Genomic DNA, 24,817 nt, shown 5'->3' on the forward strand with positions numbered 1-24,817 from the left:
TTGGCATTCCTAAAACCTGGGAAAGATCCAACTAACCCCTATAGCTATAGACCGATCTCTCTCTCAAGCTGCCTGAGCAAAATCCTTGAAAAAATTGTCCACAGAAGACTCGTATGGATCATTGAGTCACAACATCTAATGAGCCATAACCAATATGGCTTTCGTAAAAATAGGTCATGCTTAGATCTTATGGTCAAGGCTGAATTCGCCATTCGAAATGCCTTTGTTAAACGGGAGCATCTTGTAATGGTTTCAATAGATATCGAGAAGGCTTTTGACACTACCTGGCGGCATGGCATACTTAGTGATCTTTACTCTCTTGGTTTGCGAGGCAACCTTCCTATTTTTGTTCAGAACTTCCTACGTACTAGATCGTTTCAAGTTCAGTACCAAGATGCCCTTTCCAAAACGTTTATACAGGAAGAAGGAGTGCCACAGGGATCAGTACTGAGTGCCACTTTGTTTGCTCTTAGAATAGATTCCATCACCAATCAGCTTCCAAATACAGTTGAGACCTACCTTTATGCAGATGATCTTTCCATCTCCTGCCATTCCCAAAATATGAGGTCTATTGAACGGCAGCTCCAGATATCACTTAATAAAATTCAACAGTGGGCCAGCCTCAACGGATATCGACTCTCGCAGCAGAAAACAGTTGCCATCCATTTTTGTAGACAGCGCAACCTTCATCTGGATCCTGAACTTCAAATTTATAATGTCTCCATCCCGGTCACTAATAGCATCAGATTTCTAGGATTAACATTTGATAATAAGTTAAATTTTATAGACCACATTAAAAATGTACGTACTTCCTGTCTAAAAAAGTTAAATATACTCAGAGCTTTATCCTCCCAAACATGGGGCGCAGATCGTACATCTCTGCTTCGGCTGTACCGGGCATTAATCAGATCCCGTCTTGATTATGGAGCTCCCATCTATGATTCAGCCAGATTGAGTGCATTGCGTTGGCTTGATCCAATTCAACACAGTGCCTTGAGACTTTCACTCGGTGCTTTCAGAACATCACCAGCACATAGTCTCTACATTGATGCCCATGAACCCCCACTAACTTTACGTAGGAAAACACTGTTATTGAACTATGCTGTCAAGATACAAAGCTGTGCCATGCATCCGACTCAGTCATACCTGTTCAATCCACCATTAGAAAACCTTTTCAGAAATAAACCAAGCGTAGTAAAGCCAGCTGGTCTTCGCCTTCTTGAACTGATGCAAATTTGGAATGTTCCCATCCTTTCTGTGCAACAGACAACAACTTGTCCTCAACCACCATGGGTTCCACCACCTATACCGACCTGTGACACCTACCTCTCTCAATGGGGTAAGAACATTTTACAAACATCAAATATCAAACAACTTCACGAAGCTCACATTCAAAGATACTTTGACTTCTCTCCAATTTATACAGACGGCTCTAAATCTAATTCAAACGTTGGAGCAGCTGCAGTGTTTCCAAATACCGTTATTTCAGCATCCTTGCCATCTGAATTCAGTATCTTCTCAGCTGAATTATATGCTATCAAACTAGCTTTACAGAATCTCTCTTCTGACTGTGCTTTAAAATCTGTTATTTATACTGATTCCCTCAGCTCAATTTTGGCTTTATGTAACCCCTTAGATAAAGTACACCCTGTTCTAGATGAAATAAAAAGCATATTACTACAAATTGAAGAACGCAATCAACTGGTCACCTTCTGCTGGATTCCAGCTCATTCTGGCATTTTGGGCAACGAACTGGCTGATAAAGCCGCAAAAAATCCAACTAGCTTCGACTTAACTGATATTCCTGTTCCGCCATCAGATTATGCATTAATCATTCAGGCTGCAAGCCTGTCAAAATGGACAGCAATATGGCACTCTCAAATTAATAATAAACTCTTTCAATTTAAACATGATCCAAAAATTTGGCGCTCCAGTGTCCGTACATCAAGACGAGAAGAGGTAGTCCTTTCAAGGGTAAGAATAGGCCATACTTATCTGACCCACCTATATTTACTCACAGGGAATGTCCCGCCACAGTGTCCACTTTGTAATATAAATCTGAGTATTAAACACATTCTCATTGACTGCCCTTACTATGAACAAGACAGAACTTCAACCCTGCTATCACTGGTTAATCTTCGTAGACCGATAACTTTAGAGAATCTCATTGGAGATGATGCAGATATTTCCGAATTTTTCAACTTCATAAAGCAAACAGGACTTTTTAATCAATTCTGAATTTATGAAACTTTTTCATCTCTTTTTTATAATAAATGAATAGGCGCATTATGGCCAAAGTAGCCTATGCGCCATCAAACCTCCATATCAACAAATAACACGCACCTACCCTCATTTTTCCTTTCCCAGTGCTTATTTCACACCAAACAGACTCAACATTGCATTGTCCACCAACATCAATTGGATGCACTTCCTTAGATTTTGTGTTTCTTAACTTACAGCATAACCCCTTCTCCCTTCCTGTCCTGTCTATCCTTTCTGTACACATTTTACTCCCCAAATTCCAGTACTGCACTTCTTATGTCTCTGTGACACCATGTCTCTGATATCCCAATAATATGTGCCTTTGATGTCTTGACTAGCACTTCAAGTTCATCGAATTTATTAACTATACTCCTAGCATTGGTGTACATGCAAGTATACATGCACCTGTTTCTACTCTTAGTTACCCTAACACAGCCTGTGTATTTACTTGTTCCACAATGACTCCCAGCAGTCCTGGAAATTTCCATTGCTTTGCTTTCCAGGCTGCTGCTCAATTGCATTTCAATAGAAGTAGTGCAAGAATCACTTTTACCTCTGCCAGCGGCTACTGTTAATCTATTAGTCCGTGTTTCCCCCCCCTCCCAAGCTAGCAGTTTTCCGACCCACCTAACTCTGCCTCGATAGCATCAGCACATATTCCTGCACCCTTTCTATATAAGTGTATCCCATCCCTGTAGAAGCAGTCTCTCCTGTTAACAAGCACAGACCAGGCTGAGAAAAATTCTACCCCTTGAGCCTTGCACAATCTCTCCATGGCCGAATTGATTGACAAGGCTCTCATCATATACTCCCTCCTATCATGTCTGGGCAGAATTGCAGACACTTTCAAATTCAACCCTAACTCACGGCTTTTTTCAGAATTCTCTTGTACTTGTTAAGTAATTTTGCCGTTCTCCTACTCTTAATATCATTTGTGCCAACGTGTACAACAATATCACCCTTTGTGCCCTTAAAGAATGATATCTGCCCCACAACGTCATCAACCTTTGCCCCTGGCAGACATACCCTGGTCCCGTTCCATCTATCCTTTTTGCACAATATGTTCCCCATTTCCCTGACAATAGAGACACCTACAACAACTTGTTCCTTTGGGACCAGCGCATTCTGCCTTGCGGGTTGCCACTGTTTTTGCGTGATGTTCAAGTGCAAGCTCTGGCATTGATGTGGGCAGCTGAGCGCTTGATGGGCCCCTCAATTTAAATCTTTCGTGGGCATCCACCCTGTCCTTGAAGCTTTCATATAAACCCATAACAATGCCGAGTTGGCACCTGATTTCCTCGCACTGTTGCAGAGAATAGAAATAGAAGGGATAAATAAGGAAGGAAAAAGTTCTATGAGTTTGGAGTTGGACAGTGAATGGCTCCTGACTGGTTAAGGCACATGTTTGTACTGTATTTGGAAGAAATTGGTACAGTTACAGATGCCAGTTCAGATGAACAGTGTCAATTGAAGTCGCTCTGTATTTGTAGAAAAGGAATGCTGCAGGAACTGAATGTCTATGAGACATAAAGTTCAGGGATTTCATAGGAGATATGTCATTAATTAATATGACTGTCCTCTTTTGAATAGAAGCAAGGAGTTTAAGAGATGTTTTGTGGATACCACCCCAGGTTTGGGAACAGTATTTCTTAGTAGAGGGATTTGTGATTTGTACAAAGTCAGTAGTAGCTGTTTAGAAGAAAAGTAACACCAAGAGTAAAAATGAAATCCCAGTTTTTTTATGTAGAGGAAACAATATTTGGGACATGCTTAAGCAGAGAGATTAGAAACTGGAATGATCCCCCATTAGAGATATGCGATCTTATATAGAAATTTGGGTGTCATTGAAGATAAGCAGAGGAGCAGTCATCTCTTATATGTGAGTGGTAAGAGGAGTTTTAGAAGTAGTGAAATTAAGTTTTTTCACCCCATTGGAGAATTACCTAGGAGATTGATCATTAATTAACCTGACTATCCACCACACTATCACTCCCTTAAATTGGTGGTGCATATTCGAAAATTTAAGCTCTTTGAGCAGGGTCAGGTTTCTCATCAGAAACCTGACTTTCCAGTCAGTGGTAGGAAACCCTACTCATAGCTCTTTCTCCCATTACCCTACTCATAGTTCTTTCTCCCACTATTTTCTTTTTTTTTAAAGAAAATAGTGGGAGAAAGAACTGAACTTTAAAGGACATCCTGCATTAGTTAGGATTAAATTTGAAATCATTTACAATTCTGCCTAGACTTTATGTTGATAGAAAGGAGTACACTATGAGAGCCTTGTTGATCAATTCAGCAATGGAGAGACTGTATACAAAGCTCATGGGGTAGAATTTTTCTCAGCATGATCTGTGCTTGTTAAGAGGAGAGAAGAGATTCTTTTTTACAGGGATGGGATACATTTAATAGAAGAGGTGCAAGAATATATTGTGATGCAAACACAGCAGAGTTAGATGGGTTGGAAAACATACCGGGCGCCTCCGTAGCCAGGTGGGCAGGACAGCATTGTGTAGCACACGTTTCTTGAGCGCCTCCGTAGCCAGGTGGGAAGGAGCAGCAGTGCATAGCACACGCTTCTTGATTAGACCGGGGTTCGAGCCTGTCACCACCAAATACGGAGTATGCGGAAAGGTCAAGGAATGACCACTGCATATCCCGGAGCAATATGGCCTTAGTTGCTAATGCTCCTAAAAACCAAATAACAACAACAACAACGCTTCTTGATTAGACTGGGGTTCGAGCCTGTGACCACCAAATATGGAGGATGCGGAAGGTCAGGGAAGGACCACTGCATTTCCCTGGAGCAATATGGCCTTAGTTGCTAATGCTCCTAAAAAAAAAAAAATAACAAACTAATACCTTGGATTGTTTACACAAACTGATAAATTAACAGCAGCCACAGTCAAAGGTGAAAGTGATTCTGCACTCTGCTTCTGTTGGGACATGCAGCAGCCTGGAAAGCAAGGTGTCAGGGATTGCAAGGCCTGCTGGGGTTTCTCACGGGACAAGCAAATACATGGGCTGTGTTAGAGTTACCACAAGTAAAAACAGATTCATGTATACCTGTATCTGTTTACTATACTTCCAGCACTAAATCTAGTAATATAGTAAATAAACAAATTTGATAAATTTGAAGTATTGATTAAGGTTAATTCATCAAATGCACATGTTGAAGGGATATCAGAGATATGGTGCCACTCAAATATAATGGACGCAGAATTTGAAAATCGTGAGTACAATGTGTAAAGAAAGGATAGACAGGACAGGACAGGAGTGGGGAAGTATTATGCTCTTGGTTGAAAAGCACTACAAATTAGAATTAAAGGAAGTTCACCCAAACAACATGGGTGGCCAATGCAGTGTTCAGTCAGATTGGTGTAGTATAAACACTGAAAAAACAAATATGAGAGTAGGAGTATGTTATAAGCCAAATGACTGTGATGAGAAAAAGAAAAACTGTACAGATTAATAGAGCAGGCCAGTAAATTGGTATGTCTTATAATGAGGGATTTTTAATTTTCCAGACATTGACTGGAACTTGTGGGTTGGTCACTCACATCGTAACAAGACTTTTCAAATTTATTGGATGAATGGTTTCTATACCAGTATGTTAGAGAAGCAACAAGTGATACTCTTGATCCGATTATCACCAGTGATTATTCATGCCTTAAGAATCTGCAGATAAAAGAACCACTAGGTGGTAGTAATCCAGGACTGTTCCAGGGTGTATTGCTAACCATGGTACAAACTTTTTTGCCATCCCTTTTTAATAAAAAAAAGTTATATAATGTTTAAAACTCAATTTCATTTACAATTATCATTTATATGGATATGTGTAAGTTTTACATTTTAATTGTGACTCAAAAATGTTTTGGATCAACCATTGTGTATATTAAAATATGGATAGTGTTTCATATTTTATTAAAGAAAACAAAACAAAAATAAAATCTACAAATATAAACATAAAACAAATAGATATTTTAGAATATTATTACTTTATATAAAATAAAGTAATAAATATTCTAAAATATTCTAAAATGTAAATAAATTGCCCAGAATAAAATAACCAGTTCAAATTTTTTGTCTCTTCATTTTGTCATAGCAAAATCCAATGCAAGTTCTTTTTATATCCAAAATTTTAGCGATTTCACTTTCGATTGAAATTAGAACTAAATGATCGAGTCTGTCTTGCCTCACTGATGAACAATTATAAGTTTTTATTAATTTTAGTTTTGAAAAGGAGGAGTGCTCACTAACAGCCACTGATATTGGAATTATTAACACGATTCTTAGAACTATCGAAATATTTATTGATTTTAGTTTTGAAACGGAAGCCTCATCGATAGTCATTGATACTGGAATTGTTAACATGATTCTTAGAACTGTTGAAATGTTTGAGAAAGAATTTGTTAAATTATTTTTTTAATATGCAAGTTGCATTTCTTGTGGACTTTGATTTTCTTAATGAAATATAATTATGAGTAATTTGAATTTCCGTTGCTAGATCTACAGCAATAATATCTTTTGCGCAGTCTTTGCTACTGGTATCTGATAAGTTTAATTCCAAATCAGAACAATGTTTTAAATTTTGTTCTGTTTACATTTTATGTAGAACACTAGACATGTAAAATATTAAAATTATCACTACATTCCCTCAGTTGTTCAAAGCGATCTTCAGTTGTATTATTTGTAGTATCTAATATTGCAAAGAAAAAAATTAATTTTGAAAACATCTTTTGAATATGAAACTGTCTCATCTTCACATTCATATGGAAACATTTTTCTTTTTTTATTTCTGCAGGAAAACTTGGACTTATTTAAAATGATTCTGCAATGTCAGATGCAATTTCAAGAATTTCATTGAAGTGATTATCTGATCTAAAATTTTGAATAATATCTTTTAGTTTCTTTAAATGTTTTATTGATTCTAATAAGTTAATGGTTTTTGTTTTGTAATATTTCACTGGCAATATTTACGTTGCCAGTGAAATAACATGAGTATGGGTGCTTAATGATTTTCAAATACTGAGAGCAAAGTGGAGGAGAAATTGTTGAAGTTAAACATAAGAAAGGCACCTGGGGTGGATGGATCTATCCAGTTATATTAAAGAAGGCGTCAAAGGAACTAAACAAACCCTTAGCCATAATTATGAGAGCATCCTTGGACTCAGGTAAAGTCCCAATGGACTGGTATTAAGGGTAAGTAAGGAGATGTGCAAATGTATCCCCAATTCACAAAGGGGATCTAAAGGTGACACAAGTAATAACAGACCCGTTAGTTTAACTTTTGCTCCAGGGAAAATAGTGGAGTCACTGGTTAAAGAAGCGCTGCAGGATCATCTAGACAAGACTGCAGTAATAGTTCAGACATAGCATGGATTTGTTAAGGGTAAGGCTTGTCTGACAAATTTGATTGGATACTATGATATGGTCACAAAGGAAATGGATGCAAAAAATTATTTTGATATCATATACTTGGATTTAAGGAAAGCTTTTGACACTGTTGTGCATGAAAGACTACTGTAAAATTGGAGCAGTATGGTATTAAGGGTAAGTTGCTACAATGGATAAAATGGATAAAAGGGCGGTTGAGCGGGAGAAGACAGAGAGCGGTAATCAATGGGTGCTGCTCTTTGTGTACTAATGTTATTAGTGGAGCGAGTACAGAGAGGGCCAACCAGGGTTAAGTATTGGGTCAACTGTTGTTTTGTATATTTATCAATGATATTGATGAAGGTATATCAGGCTTAATATCGAAGTTTGCAGATGATACAAAGGGTGTCAGGATTGTTAATGACGGTAATTACAGTGTGCTCCTGCAACAGGATCTACAGGGTGTCTCAAAAATATTGGTACAAATGTTTAGGGGAGGTAGATAACATCTAAAGGAATATGAATTGCATAGAAACCCATAACGGGAAATGTCACCATAAATCAATAGATTGCGCTGTTCATCAGTTCGCGAGAGGGAAAATTTCTGGTTTACTCATTCAAGCAGTAGTCACCGCATGAAGAGCATGCTTCGATATACGAACTGTGAGCTGGCAGACCTGCACCTAGTGTATGGATTAGCAGAGGGCAATGGACGAGCCGCTCAATGAATTTATGGAGAATGCTTCCCAGACAGACATGTACCAGATCACTGTTTGTTTGTGCGTGTGCATCAAAATTTGTGCGATTATGGGTCATTTAGAGGTAACAGGAGTAGTGTGGACAGACCACGTTCGACGCGAACTCCCGCCATGAAAATGAGTTATTGTGTTGAATGCCATCCAGAATAATCCTACTACCAGCACACGTGCCGTTGCCTCTGCCTTAGGAGTGTCTCGTCGCAGTGTACAGTGTGTCTGGCATGACGATTCCTTACACCCCTTTCATCTCCAAAGGGTTCAGTTACTGCTCCCCCAAGATCATCCTGCACTTGTGGCTTTTGCGCAGTGGTTTCTCCAAGAAAGTGTTCAAGACTTGGATTTTCCAGCCTATGTTTTGTTCACGGATGAGGTTTATTTCATTCGGGAAGGTTTATTCAATCAGCACAATGCTCATGTGTGGGCTCAGGACAAGCCACATGGTGTGCATCCCCATGCAGCAGAACATCACTTCACAATAAATGTGTGGGCAGGTATAGTCAGTGACTGCTTAGTTGGCCCATACCTGTTACCATCCCACATGAACTCCGCTAAATATCGGATCTTTCTTGAACAAGTTCTACCAGGATTACTTGACGATGTTCCAGCAAATGTGAGACGCAACATTTGGTTTCAACATGACGGGACGCCTGCCCATTATGGAAGGTGTGTTCGTGACCATTTGAACAGGCGTTTTGGGCATTGATGGATTGGCCGTGGTGGACCTGTTGCCTGGCCCCCACACTCACCTTATTTATCGAGCCTTGGTTTCTTTCTGTGGGGCCCTCAAATCTATCATGTATGAATCGCCTGTGGAGACGGAAATGGATCGCATGGCGAGACTTGTCTGTGCTGCTGCTACTGTCAAAAAAACTCCAGGTGTGTTCAGCCGTGTCCGCCAATCCATGCTGCGTCGGTGTCATGCATGCATCGCATCTCATGGTGGAATCTTCGAGCATCTGTTGTAACATCATGAAATGCATCCATCTTGTACTCCATTGTTAATATTATGTCAAATAAATGTTTTCCGCTAATTACTGTCTTGTGTCATTTCTGCTTCTTGTGCCTCTGCTATTACTTTCCCGTGACGTTTCCGGTTATGGGTTCCTATGTGATTCACATTCCTTTAGATGTTACCTACCTCTCCTAAACATTTGTACCAATATTTTTGAGACACCCTGTAGACAATTTGGGCTGTTGGGCTGAGAAGTGGCAACTGAAGTTTAACATTGACAAATGCAAAGTACTGCATATGGGTAGAAGTAACTCCAGAAAAATGTATCAATTGTGTGGTAATACACTTAGGGTGGTGTGAAAATGAATGAGTTATTAGAAAATGAGTTATTGGGAGTCAGATATGAAGTTTTCTGAGTAGCGCAGACAGGCTGCCAGAGCGGGGGGCATTGTCAATGATATACAAGAATTTTGCTAGTAGTGAAAAGGAGGTGATTATCCCTTTGTATAAGACATTGGTCAGGCCACGCCTTGAGTACTGCATAGGTCTGGAGGCCTCATTGTAGGAAGGATGTAGAGTTGCTTTTAGCAAGTACAGAGAAAGGCAACAAGATTGGTGAAGAGGATGAAGGAGTGGTCTTACCAAGAAAGGCTTAAGTTCTGCAAATTCCAGCGTCTAGAGACTAGGCACCTGCAAGGTGATCCGATTATGGTGTATAAAGCCTTGAATGAGTTGAGCAGGCTGAAATCTGATGGAATTTTTCCTCTTGTTCTGATGGGATTCTTCCTCTCGCTAAGGGGGCATAAATTCAAATTGAGCAAAGACAATTATAGAATAGATGCGGAAATTTGCCTTTACCCAGTGGGTTGTTGATTGCTGGAACAAACTTCCATCTGTCATTGTGGAAGTTGTTAGCTTAAATAAATTCAAGTAGGGAATGAATGTGCGAAATTTTTTTTTTTTTTGGCTGATGCTACATAAGCTTGCTTTCTTGCAACATATACCTCTAATAATGTTAATGCTAATGTTAGAAACAATTTTAATGTGAAATAATTATAAACCAAAAATGAATTTAAAATATATAATTTTATCAGATAGGGTTTTAGTTTGATGATTAGTGTTTTATATTGAATCTGTTATTATAAGATACAATTTCATCAAAGACATCATCAGTTCTCAATAATTCATACCTTAAAGGTTTAATAGTCTCAATTCTGCCTTCCCAACATGTATCGGATAAAGATCTTAACATCGAATTAGGATGTTATTTTTTAGGATCCCCAACATTTTGTACATGATAAGAAAAAGAGTTCTTGAATAATTTCAAAAAAATCCACTGTCTCAAAAGATATTTTTTTTGCATCATTTACTACTAAATTTAAAGTATTTATAAATGTAAAATATATTTAAGGTATAAGGTACAAAAAAGGCTTTGGGGTTAATTTAAAGATTTTTTTTTTTTGGAGACCATTCTTCTTCCCTTCCGTTCCCTTCTTCTATCTTCCCTTCTTATTAGCACTGTTATTGTAACCTTGGCTGTGCATATTTTGGATATTAATAATTTTTTGTTTTAAAAATTCGGTGATAAACACTGTCAGTCCTCCACCAGTAGTATCATAAATTTGGCAGAAACCCAAACAGTGTTCTCTGATTTCTATTTTTGCATTACAAATTACAAATAAGTATCAATTGTTCTTGATGACTGGTATCAGGTATGCAGTCCAAAATTAAAGAATAATATTTAGCTTCCCCAAGCATGTCAAAAATTTTAGATTTGATATTTAAAATATTGTTTTGAATGTTGTTCCCTAAATAATGTGTCATGTATTTTATTACTGTGAATTTTTTGAATGTGATCTGCCACTGTAAAATCAAATTTAGCAATCATTTCAATTAACTGTAAAAAGCTTCCATTATTGTTATCAAATAATTTTGAATTCTTGCCTCTTTTTTGCAGATTTTGTTTTGCTAAATATTGCCCACACAAAAAAAAAAAAAAAAAAACAATTCTTTTTAATACTGCTTGCCACTGTAGTTTCCTTGCTGCACTAAACTCTCATGATTGGCATCTGTTGTATTTCTCAACTCCAAATTTGTATTCAAATCAGTTAATTTTTTATTGCACTCAGCATGGTCCAAGTTTTTGTTGAATAATGTGGTCTGAACAAATGTTGCCAATTTTGGAATCCACCTTTTGTGAGTGGAATATTATTATTAGAAGTAAACAGTTTGTAGATTATAATAATCTGCATTTTGTGATATTGAATAAAGTAACCAATTTCAGGAGATTAATTTTCCATTTGGCAATTTTCTTTCATAATAATCTTATGAAAAAAAAATCTGACATGATTATTTTTTGGAGAAACAGTATTCTTTACTTCTGGTTTATTTTCAACACGTATCATTTTAATTTTGTCTCTTAATATTTCTGACCATTTGCCGGAATGACTAATAGAAATTGGTTCATCTTGTATATTATCATTTATAATTCATTCTTCAGGCTCAAATTGGTATGTCATTCTGTGGTTATTGCTACCCTAACAGTACTTTGCATTTACCACTGGTAAACTGCCACTTTTCAGCCCATCTACTCTCTTTATGCAGGTCTTTTTGAAGTAGAAACATACTCTGGTTACTTTCATTAACACCCTACGAGCCTTTGGATCATCAGCAAACTTACACATTAAACTTGATATGTCTTCTTTATTATCGTTAATTAATATTGAAAACAGTGAGGTGCCAGCACCATATCATGAGGGATTCCATTAATTTCATTAGTTTATGAAGGATAGTGGCCATTAATAACCACTCTGTACCTCCTGCCACTTAACTATCCCTTTATCTTTAGCAGTAACTTATACCAATTGCCACACTGCTTCAATTTGTAAAGCATTTGCACACGTGGAACAGTATTGAAAACTTTGCTAAAGTCAAAATATATGATGCCAGAATTACTTTTTGCATCCAGTTCCTATGTGTTCAAGTTTGGTTATAGAATTAGGTAATCAAGCAGAATGAGCTTCAAAGAATAGTAAATATTTTCTCAGTAAAGTATTTTAAGAATTTTACCTTAGAAATGCCAATAGCTGTATTATGCACAGCATCAACAACTTTTTATAGAATCAAATTTTTGATAAAACAGTGTTGCACTTTAAATTTTCTGTTTAACCCTAGTCTCCTTGTTCAAATAAGCTTGACAAAAGATAAAGCCCATGTTTAAATAAAGCCCATTAAATTATTCAGTGTTGTTTCTAAAAGGTTATGCAGTCCACAAGCCAATAAGTAATGTGGATCAGGTTTGGATAGAAAATCTGTAATGCAGTCGTTTCTTTTATCGTATGTGGATTGCAGCATCACTAACAAAAATGCAGACTTTTTTTTCCCCCATGGGGTGGTTCTCAGTCTGGTAATTATAATGGAAAATAATTGATCAAAAACCTAGCAATTGTGGGAGTGGTCACATTTTTGACATCTTTACAAAGAAGCACATGTAGACAAGAAGGTCTGCATCTGATTTTCTGCATACCAAATGGACAGTATAATGGCCACAAGCATTGCCCTTCATTGGTCCACATCCAGGTGCACTTTTCTCCAATATCTTGATGAATTTTGAAATAATTCTTCTTTGAAGTAGATTCATCTGGAATGTTTTGATTTATTCATTTTAATTTTTTTAAAAATCTTTTGAAAACTGAATTGCTTAACTTAATAAAAGGGATATTGCTGCTTGCTTTGGCAAAGCAGATTGCTTGAAAAGTCACTTTTATCTTTTTCTGAGATAAGTGTGTGGGTTAAAAGTGACCAATCTGGGAAATTTTTCTTGCCTTTGCTTTGAGTCCTTGTGACTTTTACGTATGGTTAATAATTGTATTCTTGTCAAAATGATTAGCATTAGCATTAGCATTAGTAGAGGCATTTGATGCAAGAAAGCAAGCTTATGCAGCATCAGCCAAAAAAAAAAAAAAAAAAAAAAACCCACTTCCACTTCACCCCTCTATTCGTTCAAAATACCTGTCCAGCTGAGCCTTAAACTTATTTAGGCTATCAACCTCCACCACAAGGGATGGCAGTCTGTTCCACCAACCAACCACCCGCTGGCTAAAGGCAAATTTCCGCACGTCTATCCTACATCTGTCTTTCCTCAATTTGAATTTATGCCCTCTCAGGTGATTTTTCTGAGCTAGAGGAAGAATCCCATCAGCATTGAGCATGCTTAAACCATTCAAGGCTTTATACACCTCTATCAGATCACCTCGCTGGTGCCTAGTCACCAGACACTGTAATTTGCAAAACTTAAGCCTTTCTTCGTAAGAGCACCCCTTTGTTCCATTCACTAATCTTGTTGCCCTTCTCTGTACTCGTTCCAGCAGCTCTACATCTTTCTTGAAATGAGGCCTCCAGACCTGTATACAGTACTCTAGGTGTGGCCTGACCATTGCCTTATACAATGGAATAATCACCTCCTTATCCCTGCTGGAAAAATTCCTGTATATCATTGACAATACTCCATGAGCTACTCTTGCAGCCCGTCTGCACTGCTCAGAGAACTTCATATCTGCCTGCACAACCACCCCCAAGTCCCTTTCATTCTCTACCACTGTCAGTGTAGTACCACAGAGTTGATACATTGCTCTGGGGTTGCTGTTTCCCATGTGTAGTACTTTACATTTGTCAATGTTAAACTTCATTTGCCACCTCTCAGCCCATCTGCTCAACCTTTCCAGATCCTGTTGCAGCAGCATAGTGTCAGTAGTGTCCTTGACAACCCTGCCAACCTTTGTATCGTCTGCAAACTTGGACATTGAGCTTGATATACCATCATCAGTATCATTTATAAATACAGAAAACAATAATGGACCGAAAACTGAGCCCTGAGGGACTCCACTAATAACATTAGTCCACGATGAGCAGTGTCCATTGATTACCACTCTCTGTCTTCTCCCCTTCAACCACCCCTTTATCCATAGCAGCAATTTGCCTCCAATGTCACACTGCTCCAATTTGTGTAGCAGTCTTCCATGTGCAACAGTATCAAAAGCCTTTCTAAGATCCAAGTATATAATATCAAAGTTATTCCCTGCATCCAGTTCTTTTGTGACTGCATCATAGTATCCAATCAAGTTGGTCAGGCAAGACTTCCCCTTAACAAAACCATGCTGTGTCTGAGCTATAACTGAAGTCTTGTCTAAATGATCCTGCAGTGCTTCTTTAACCAGTGCCTCCATTAATTTTCCTGGAACAGAAGTTAAGCTCACAGGTCTATAATTACTTGTGTCAGCCTTTGATCCTCCTTTGTGAATTGGGGTCACATTTGCACATTTCCAGTCTATGGGTACCTCCCCTGAGTCCAAGGAAGCTCTCATAATTATGGCTAAGGGTTTGCTTACTTCCTTTGCTGCCTCCTTTAATATAACTGGATAGATCCCATCCACCCCGGGTGCCTTTCTTGTGTTTATCTTCAACAGTTTCTCCTCCACTTTACTCCCAGTTATTTCAAGATTCTGTAGCTTACTGCTAGAGTTGAATACACCTCTGGCATTCCCCTTGCTGAATAACTCCTCATGTGTGAATGTCGATGCAAAATATTCATTTAGTTTGTTAGCTACCTGAGCAGGATCATCAATAGTTGACCCATCAATATCAAGATTGATGGGTCAACTGATTAGTTGTAAACTCTTGTGACCATAGTTGCCTTGGAGTATAAACAGAACATTTTCTTTTTGTATCTTAATAAAGCAATGTAGAATCAATGAAAGATATTAAAAAGTGCAGCTCCCTGTGTTTTAGATGCTTAAATGGGGACCCACTGACTATAGGCATTTGGTTTTAAGGTCAGAAGGAAGAATGATATTATAACTACTTAGCACAGTGATTTCCTAGGGCATAACCATTACTATGCTCTGTGAAAGCTACCATCTCAAAAGTGTATAGTGTTTAAAACTAACTAATAATGACTACTTCAGCAACACTACCATAATATATTTAATCAGTATACTATGAAATATATTTTAATGAGGGTAGGTGATTTTCAGCCCTCTCGTGGAGGAAACTCTGTCTACCCTCTGACAACTGGAAAAGAAACTTTCATTTGAATCCTATTTTCACTTTACTATACAAAAGGTAAATAGTCTACATGCTACTAACCTCATGAGATGAGATGAGGTCTCCTACATGTATTACATCAAGTCGTTCTGTGTTGGCGAGAGGAGATATTACTGGGAGATGTTCAGTGGAATTAGTTGAGGCCTAGTACTCATATTGTATAGCATACACAGTTTCAGAGTAAAGTTAATATTGTGGCAGAGCGAGTATATTCAGGAAAGCTTTAATACTGTTGCACATAAAAGACTACTGTACAAATTGGAATTCATTAAGGGCAAGTTACTGCTATGGATAAGGGGATGATTGAGTGGGAGGAGACAGAGGATTGTTATTAATGGACATTGTTATTCATGGAATAATGTTATTAGTGGAATTCCCTAAGTTTCAGTGCTGGGCCCATTGTTTTTCAAGTATTTATTAATGATATTGATGAAGATACATCAGGCTTAATGTCTAAGTTTGCAGATGATACAAAGGTTGGCAGGGTGGTCAATGACAGTAATCAGGGTAAGCCACTGCAACAAGATCTAAAAAAAATTAGGCAGATGGGCTGAGAAATGCCAGTTGAAGTTTAATATTGACAAATGCATGGTACTGCATTTGTCATTGATAGATATATGGATAGCAGTAATCCCAGGTTAACATACCAACTTTTTCGTGTGATACTACACCCAGAGTAGTGGAAAATGAAAAACACCTCGGGAGTAATTGTGCAGTCAGATATGAAATTCTCTGAGAAATGCAGACAAGCTGCCAGAACAGCACATGGGGTTTTGTCTATGACATATAGGAACTTTTCTAGCAGGAATAAGGAAGTGATTGTCCTTTTGTATAAGGCAATGGTTAGGTCACATCTTGAGTACTGCATACAGGTCTGGAGGCCTCATTTAAGGAATGTGTGTCTGTTGGAATAAGGGTAGAGAAGGGCAACAAGATTGGTGAAGGGAATGAAATGGCCGCCTTACCAAGATAGGCTTCAGTTCTGCGAATTGTAGCATCCAGAGACTAGGCACCTGTGAGATGATCTGATTGAGGTGTTTAAGGCCTTGAATGGATTGAGCAATCTCAGTGCTGATAGCATTCCTCCTCTTGTTCAAACTGCATACATGAGGGGACATAAATTCAAATTGAGGAAGGATAGTTGCAGGATAGATCTGTAGAGGTTTGCCTTCAGCTAGCAGGTTGTTGATCGTTGGAACAAATTTCCCTCTGCTGTTGTGGAAGTGGGCAGTTTGAATAAATTCAAGGAAGAACTAGACAAATTATTGGATAGAGGGATGAACAGACGATGTGGGAGGTTTTTTTAGCTGATGCTTTATAAGCCTGTTTTCTTGCATCATATGCAACTACTACTACTACTAATAATAATAATAATAATAATCACTTTTTTCTCAAACAGTGATGACTTTTAGGATGAAAGTGTCAGTGTTCATTGTGATACATTGGCTCATAGATTTTATGCATAATTTTATGAATATAATGGCAAGGTGTTAGCGATGCCTGCTTTGGTCTCCACAGTAATTGGAGCTCCATCCTATAGAGAATTATGTTATTCATTATAAGCCATATCTGAATTGGTAGTTGCATTGCAAGGACTATGGTGCATCACTGCTTCTACCTCCTAGATTAGTTAAATCAATACCATATTTATCTGTGTATTGGTTGTTCATTAGGTGCTGTTACTTGGTGTCATACCGATCAAGGTTTCTCATAATTTGGGCAGTATTTAATGCTACCATTATAATCTTAGAAATCTTAACTTACCATTTTAATTGAAATACTTGTAAATCTAATTAATTGAACCTTTACTTGAATATAGTAAGACGATAACTAGCCTACAGCCTATCTACAAACTAATCTAAATCAAAAGATTTGTTACAATACTCTCATTTCTGGAAAAGTATTTTCGATCACTCATGATTGCTGCCACACTGTACAGTTCAAACTTTTTAACAGAAAGTAAGCAAAATCAAATAGTAAGAAATTATTTTAAATTGGGGGAAAAATTATAATATTTATATGCAAAGCAGGATTCATAATCTTTTTCTTGAAAAGTATCATTTTTTTTTAACTGTGACCAGCAAAATACAACTGTTCTGTCCTGAATACTAGCTGTTTGAAAGGTCTGTGAATAAGTTTTCCTCAATTCAGTTTTTGTGTTTTTCAGAAATAATGGTATAGAATACTAAACTGGATTTTTAAATGTGATCTTATGCTAAAGCTTTAAATATGTTTATGACATTATTTTGAATCCTGATAGATTAATTGTTTTGTTTTTATGAAGGTGGAAAATTTATATGCAAAGCAGTATTCTCAGCGAGAGGAATCATTAAAAGATATTGCAGATTATCTTCAGGGATATCAGAAGAAAGGTAAAACTCATCCTTTGAATGATTTAATCAAATCTTTACTTTTCGTGCTTCAGAGGGCACTGAAAGATAAAGTATTATCTGTAAGTAGTATTTTATGAGAGTGACCTTTTAAAGTATATATATTATTTTATTTATTTATTTATTTTTTTTTTTTTTGTAGAAATCTAATACTGTATCTGATTTCAGTGTTTTTGACTCCCTAACTATATCTTCAATTTTCTTATAAAACTCTCTCTCTGTTTCATAAATAAATGAATAAATTTATAAGAAATATTTAATTATTATGAATATGTAAATGTGTTTAATTATTTTGTAATTATGTAAAAATAGTAGTAGTAGTAGTAATGGAGGCATGTGATGAAAGAAAGCAAGCATATAAGCTTATATAACATCAGCCCAAAAAAAAAAAAAAAAACAATTTCACACATCCATTTTCTCTAAAGGTTTGTTCAGTTCCTCCTTGAATTTATTTAAGCTATCAACTTCCACTATAGTTTAAATGTTAAAATAAATTTATGTTTTGCATGTTAACCACAGCCAGAGAAGTTGATAATTCACTTGTTACTTTAGTTGTTCTTTTAGTGGCATGGCATGCAGGTAAATTGGAATTATAATTGAAGAAATTGAATACTTTTCTTTAAGAATCTGCATAAATTGATACGTTCATTTATCACTCTATCAGTTATTGCAAAGATAGCAGAATAGGAATTCCATTAGGATATATACTAGGAAATTGGTCACATTATACTTTTAACATCATAATTATTAATATTAATTTGTTGCAACTTTAAGTTTAATTTTCACTTTCAGAAGTATATGTGTTGAAAATAATTAAATTTGAAAAGAACTTAGCTTTTTTACACCATTACACACACACACACACACACACACACACACACACACACACACACACACACACACACACACACACACACACACACACACACACACACACACACACACACACACATTTAAAGAATTTCATTTTCATTATTTAATTTATAGATACAGTATTTACAGAGCAATATATGGAGCAAACTATATGTTACTCTGTTTGGTAATAAATTTGATTTTAAATAATATGTAAATAAATTTCATAAAAAATGAATTTTTTATGAAATTTTTCTCTGAACTTATTTAAAACTCTTTTCTAAGCCCTGAACATTCTGTTTCATTTGACTGCCAACAGCCCTTTTGATCATGTTTAAGAGGCTGTAAATTCATGAGAAATCAGAAATCAATAATTGTTTTGCTTTTATTATTTTTTCTTGATTCCTTCTGCATTTGTTTTTATATGAATGCTGTGAATAAATATTTTTAGTAATTTTATTTTCAGTTTGAAGATAACCCTATCATTTCCTTATGAAATAAATTTTGTGTTTCAGAAACTATATTTTCCTGTTTTAAATTTGTTATAGTGACTTTTTTTTTATAACTAAATCATTGTCCCACCAATCATGTTAAAGTAAATGTTAGATATTGCTGAACAAATTATAGCAGTAATAGCATAAAAGATACATAACTATATTTTATTCTCTTCTAAAGGTATTTACGCTGGCTCTTAATGTGATAAAAGTTCTCATTACTTCGTTTATTCCAGCTCAAAAGTAAGTTCTCTAAAAATATAAATTGTGTTTACTTAATCACTTCCTTGTGCCAGGTTTATTAGTAGTCATTTATTGTGTTTGTTATTATTTACAATGTAATATTGAAGAACTTTGCCAGAATATTCAGATAAGTCATACTTAGAGTTTAAGAGGATTTACAGGTTTTAAAGTTATGAAGTAGTTAAGAGATTTCCTCTCGCACTACTCCTACATTTCATTTATGTATGAGTGCCTGCTTAAAGGATGCCTTTCAACCAGCCAGTTATTTCCAGAGCCGCCTCCATAGCCAGGTGGGAAGGAGCAGTAGTGCATAGCACACTCTTCTTGATTAGACCGGGGTTCGAGCCCGTCACCACCAAATACGGAGGATGTGGAAAGGTCAGGGAACGACCACCGCATATTCCCGGAGCAATATGGCCTTAGTTGCTAATGCTCCTAAAAACCAAATAACAAATAACAAAGCCAGTTATTTCCTTCTTTTTACAAAGTAGTGCTGTTTACCAAATTAAATGCCAGGATTGTGCAGTGTGTTCTATTGGTAAATCTGGTAGGAGAATTGTTAATCATGCCTAGGAGTCATGAGGTGGGTTTTATTGCTCAGTCCAACTTCACTGGTTCCATTGTTGTGGAACATTGTTGGCATGAGCAGCATGTCATTCTCAATTCCTGCTCTAATATTGAGATTTTGGACCGTTCCTATGATTATCACCATCATTCACGTTTCAAAACACGCATGCTGTGTGGAAGATCTCATTAATCAAAATAGATAGTCCCACACACATATGCTGTATTATGGAGTCAGTAATCTTGCATTGTGAGGTGATGGTGGATTTCTTATAATGCAGTCATCATGCAACTTTCTTCTCCCCTGGAATATAGTGAATATTTCTTTTTGTACATGTGTATTTGTCCTCCTCTTGTTCTTTCTGTCTCATCTCGTTCCAATGACACACCATCCACACCAGTTTGTTTTCAAATACGTTTGATGCACATGTACCTGCCCATCTATTTAGACGATTGTATATGCATGCTGTTATTTTAAGCTAATGAAGGAACAAGGAACACTTCATTCTGAAAACTACTTATGTATATTTTAGTGCTTTTACACTACTCTTTTACAGTTTTATAAGAACTTTTATATTACATCAATTTCTGATGCTTGAGGCCTCTTTTCTAATATTTGATTAATGTATCTCCCATGTGCAGGCATTGTAAAAGAATTGCAGGAACTGCAAGGCTCCATTCCCTGTTTACTGTATGGATCATGCTTGTTTTTGCCAGTTTAGCCTCAGCATTCTGGGTGTCTGAATCAATGTGATATTTTGTAAGTTACATAGTGTTGTCTCTGTTAACAAGGCCAGTATATGCAATTTTCAAATAGTATTGTAGGCTCTACAACTTTTAGTGTGTGTATTCAAGTTTTATGGGCTTAATCCATATGCAAATCTAAATTATATTATGTGTGCCAGCAGATTTAATTTAATGCTCTCATTCTTGATGTTCAGTGTATATGCATTGCTCATTGGTATAATCATCATTATATTATTATACCAATGAGCTGATATCCGAGCGTTGAGCAAACCTAGAAACCTTCCATCTGATCAACGATCGCCAGTATGGATTCCGTCAGTGTCAATCCACTGGTGAAATTTTGGCTTATGTTACCCATTTATGGACTAATTCAATGGAAAGGTTCGGTGAAACACAAGTAGTTGCTCTTGACATCTCAAAGGCTTTTGACCGTGTTTGGCATAAAGGTCTTCTAAACAAGCTTCCATCTTATGGTTTGCCAACTGTTTTTAGTAATTGGTTATCCAGTTTTCTCTCTGATCGCTCACTGAGGATGATGGTAGATGGCTCTCTGTCTTTGTCTCCCCCAAGGTTCATTTCTTTCCCCCACTCTTTTCATCTTGTATATTAATGACCTTCTTCCATTGACTGGAAATCCTATCCATAGTTTTGCCGATGATAGCACATTGCATTCCACTTTCCATTTTGAGAAACCTTGTTCTGCTCAATCAGATTCAACTTCTCGAAAATCTGCTACCAATTCCTTAAATGCCGATCTTCAGGTAATTCTCCAGTGGGGCAAGACAACTTAGTTGATTTCAACCCTTCTAAAACTGAGTCTTGTCTTATATCTCGCAAAAAGGATTCTTCTGCTCCTATGCTTATCTTTAGTGACACTCTGATTTCTAGGCAAAATGGTATATCTCTTTTGGGGATTACCCTGACTTCTAATCTCTCTTGGCACGAGCACATTACAAATATTGCTTCCTCTGCATCTAAAAAACTTGGTTTTCTCTTTCGCTCTCGGCATTACTTTTCTTCCAAACAGTTGCTCACTCTGTATAAATTGCAAATCCGCCCAGCCATGGAATATTGTTCCCACATCTGGGGTGGTGCCCCCAAAACCTCTCTCTCAGGCTTCTTGATTCCATTCAGAAGAGGGCAGTTAGGTTAACTAATGATTCATCTCTAATAGAGTCTCTCCAATCGCTTTCTCATAGACGTACTGTTTCTGCTGCATGCGTTTTCTACAGATACTTCCATGGGCACTGTTCTTCTGAATTGGCTTCTATAATTCCTGCTCTCTCTCTTTCAAAACAGTCCAAACACGTGCCATCACCATTCAACATCCATTTACTGTCCAACTTCAAACCCACAGAATCAACTTTTCATCTTCCTCATTTATTCATTCAACTGCCGTTTTCTGGAACAACCTTCCTTCATACGTATTTCCTGAAAATTACAATCTACAGAAGTTCAAGTCCAGTGTCAACAAATATCTTCTTTCCTCTTCTCAACCTCCAACCCAAGCACGGTACTAAGTGCTATAGGTTCTAATACCTCTCGTGTTTAGGGTTCACATAAAAAAAAAAAAAAAAAAAAAAAAAACAAGATTATATTCAGAAGGATTTATGCTTACTTCTGAACCAGAAAGTATGAAATTGTTCAGAACCCTCCCATTAAAATGTTAAAGAAACTGGAATCTATAGTTAATGAACAGGTTTCTAATAAAGGATTTCTTAACTTTTGTGCATTAGGCTACCAACTTCCCAAGTTTTAAGATTTTCCTGAGGCTTGTAAACTAGCCAACGTCCCAAGTTTTAAGGCCTTCAAGGCTCATAAACTAGATGTTCAGTGTGCCCCATTGCTGTTTGTTGTGGCACCCTGACATATGAACTTTCCAAGCATATTGCTAATTTGTTTTTCCTTGGTAGGAAGTCCTGTTACGCTATTATGGAGTCAGTAATCTTTCATTGTGATGAGTGATGGAGATTTCTTATAACACAGTCATTGCACAACATTCTGTTTTCCCAGAGTGTAATGAATAATTGTTTCCAACCACATGCAAGCTATACCAGTTCTTTTTTTTTTAAGCTGATGAAGAAACACTTCATTTTACTTCATTAAACACTTCATTCTGCTTATGTATATATAATGCTCTTATGTTCATTTTTTATAATTTTATTATTTGTAATTTATTTGTTTTTAATTTCTTTATCGGTTTTATATATTTATATATATATATATATATATATATATATTGCTATTTCATTATACATATTTTATATGTTTAATCATTTCCTGTTCTTTTATTAAAATTTTTATTTGCTGTTTAGCCAATTATTGCAAGGTTTTTGAAAGAAACTTTATATATTTATGTCTTTTCCCAATGTTGAAGGCCTGTTTTGTAATATATATGAGACAACATCCTGTATATATGAACATTTTTGCCATTTGTATTAGTGATAATGCATATCATGAAATTTATTTTATTTTAAATTGATTTACTGGTTTTATCTATATATTTTGCTGTTTCGTTATATATATTTTATATATTTAATCACTACCTGTTCTTTCTTTTATTAAAATTTTTATTTGCTGTTTAGTCAATCATTGCAAGAACTTTTATATTTATTTCTATTCCCAATGTTTGAGGCCTGTTTTGTAATATATATGAGACAGTATCCTGTATATTTTCACCATTTGTATTACTGATAATGCATATCATGAAAATGTTGCACAAATGATCTTGATACAGTTTGCCTGACATTGTTTAGCTCTGTGATACCTATGATCAAGTACAAACAGCACCATTTTGTGACAGTTTTTTATTCATGCAAAATTATACCTCAAATGATACTTCCAGCTATTCCTGAAATCTCCATAGATCGACCAATAGATTTGTAGTTTTGAGTTTTTAATTTTACAGAAATTTATATTTATCCTCTATATTAAATTTTAATTTGTATTGATTCTTTAGAAGCATTTTCCTTACTCATAAAGTAACTTTTGCAGGGTTTCAAAGCCTGGAATATCTGCTATAGTTGAAAAGACATTTCCTGAAATTATGAAAAGACTTGGAGATACTGTAAGTTGGGTTCCTGTTTTCACTTGTATAACTTCTTCCAGTTTGTGATTCATTAGAATATGAATAGCAAAGTCTTTAAGATTCTTTCCCTCCAGTAGATACTTCATAATTTACTGTGGCAGATGTTATTCAAATCTGGAAGAACCTAGGCAATACCACAATAAAAAAAAAAAAAGAAGAGGTCTGAATGGCCTCAGAAATTCACAAAATCCCCAACCTACCCTTTACATATTTCTGCATTCAGAACAAATTTCCTTCCATACATTTTGATCCCATCTTGAGGATCCTCTGCAGTGGACCACATGTTAACTTATGCAGTTTTAAAATTATTTTGCAGTATTATAAATTAGATTATAGCAAGGAAATCACATGCATGCATATATATGTAGAGAGAGAGAGAGAGAGCACTGAGCTTGAGGTCACTTTCCATATCAACTGTTATTGTAATGGACTTCTGTTTTGACTCATACATTATGTGAATACAATATTCATGTAGAAGTGTCTAAATACTTTCTTAAATCCAGTATAGGGATTACACTTGACTTATAGCATGGTACAATAATAATACTTTTATATTACTTTACTTTTGTATTATTGTACTATGCCAGAAGTCAGTTGTAATCCCCATCCTGAAATAGGGGATAATGAAGTTCACTGTTGTGAGTACAGTGTGTTCAGAAGAGATAGGGAGAAGAGAAGGGGTGAGGGCTATGTTGCTTATTAAAAGCTGTTCAAATGTGACAAGATAGCTCTTGGACCATAATCAAGTCCAAGCAGACGTCGAGTCTGTGTGGTGTGAGATGGTGTGATGTAGTAATAAAGGAATGATGATATTGGGGGGCTCTGTTACATGCCAAATGATTCCAAAGAGTATGTTAAAAATTTATTTAGACAACCTAAGTGGGGAAGCACATCATTATGGGTGAATTTCATTTCCCTCTTATTGATTGGTAATCATGGACATGCAATATGAATAACAGAAGTAGCTTGGATCGTCTAGATAACCACTGTTT

The 24,817-nt window shown here is 36.3% G+C and overlaps 1 protein-coding gene across 3 annotated transcripts in view; it reads left to right on the forward strand.

The window, feature by feature from the left end:
• The window catches only part of LOC150079276 (centrosomal protein of 104 kDa), a 211,455-nt gene that overhangs the window by 153,328 nt on the left and 33,310 nt on the right, over positions 1-24,817 (forward strand). For all 3 annotated transcript variants that reach the window (XM_090383351.1, XM_090383352.1, XM_090383353.1), the window contains 3 exons: positions 17,732-17,899; positions 19,365-19,426; positions 23,732-23,804. In XM_090383351.1, the coding sequence (XP_090239477.1) occupies positions 17,732-17,899; positions 19,365-19,426; positions 23,732-23,804 (303 nt within the window). The remainder of the gene's footprint in view (positions 1-17,731; positions 17,900-19,364; positions 19,427-23,731; positions 23,805-24,817) is intronic.

This window comes from Mastigoproctus giganteus, chromosome 10, assembly GCF_048544385.1.
Source record: "Mastigoproctus giganteus isolate SK-2022 chromosome 10, ASM4854438v1, whole genome shotgun sequence".
Taxonomy (NCBI): Eukaryota; Metazoa; Arthropoda; class Arachnida; order Uropygi; family Thelyphonidae; genus Mastigoproctus; species Mastigoproctus giganteus.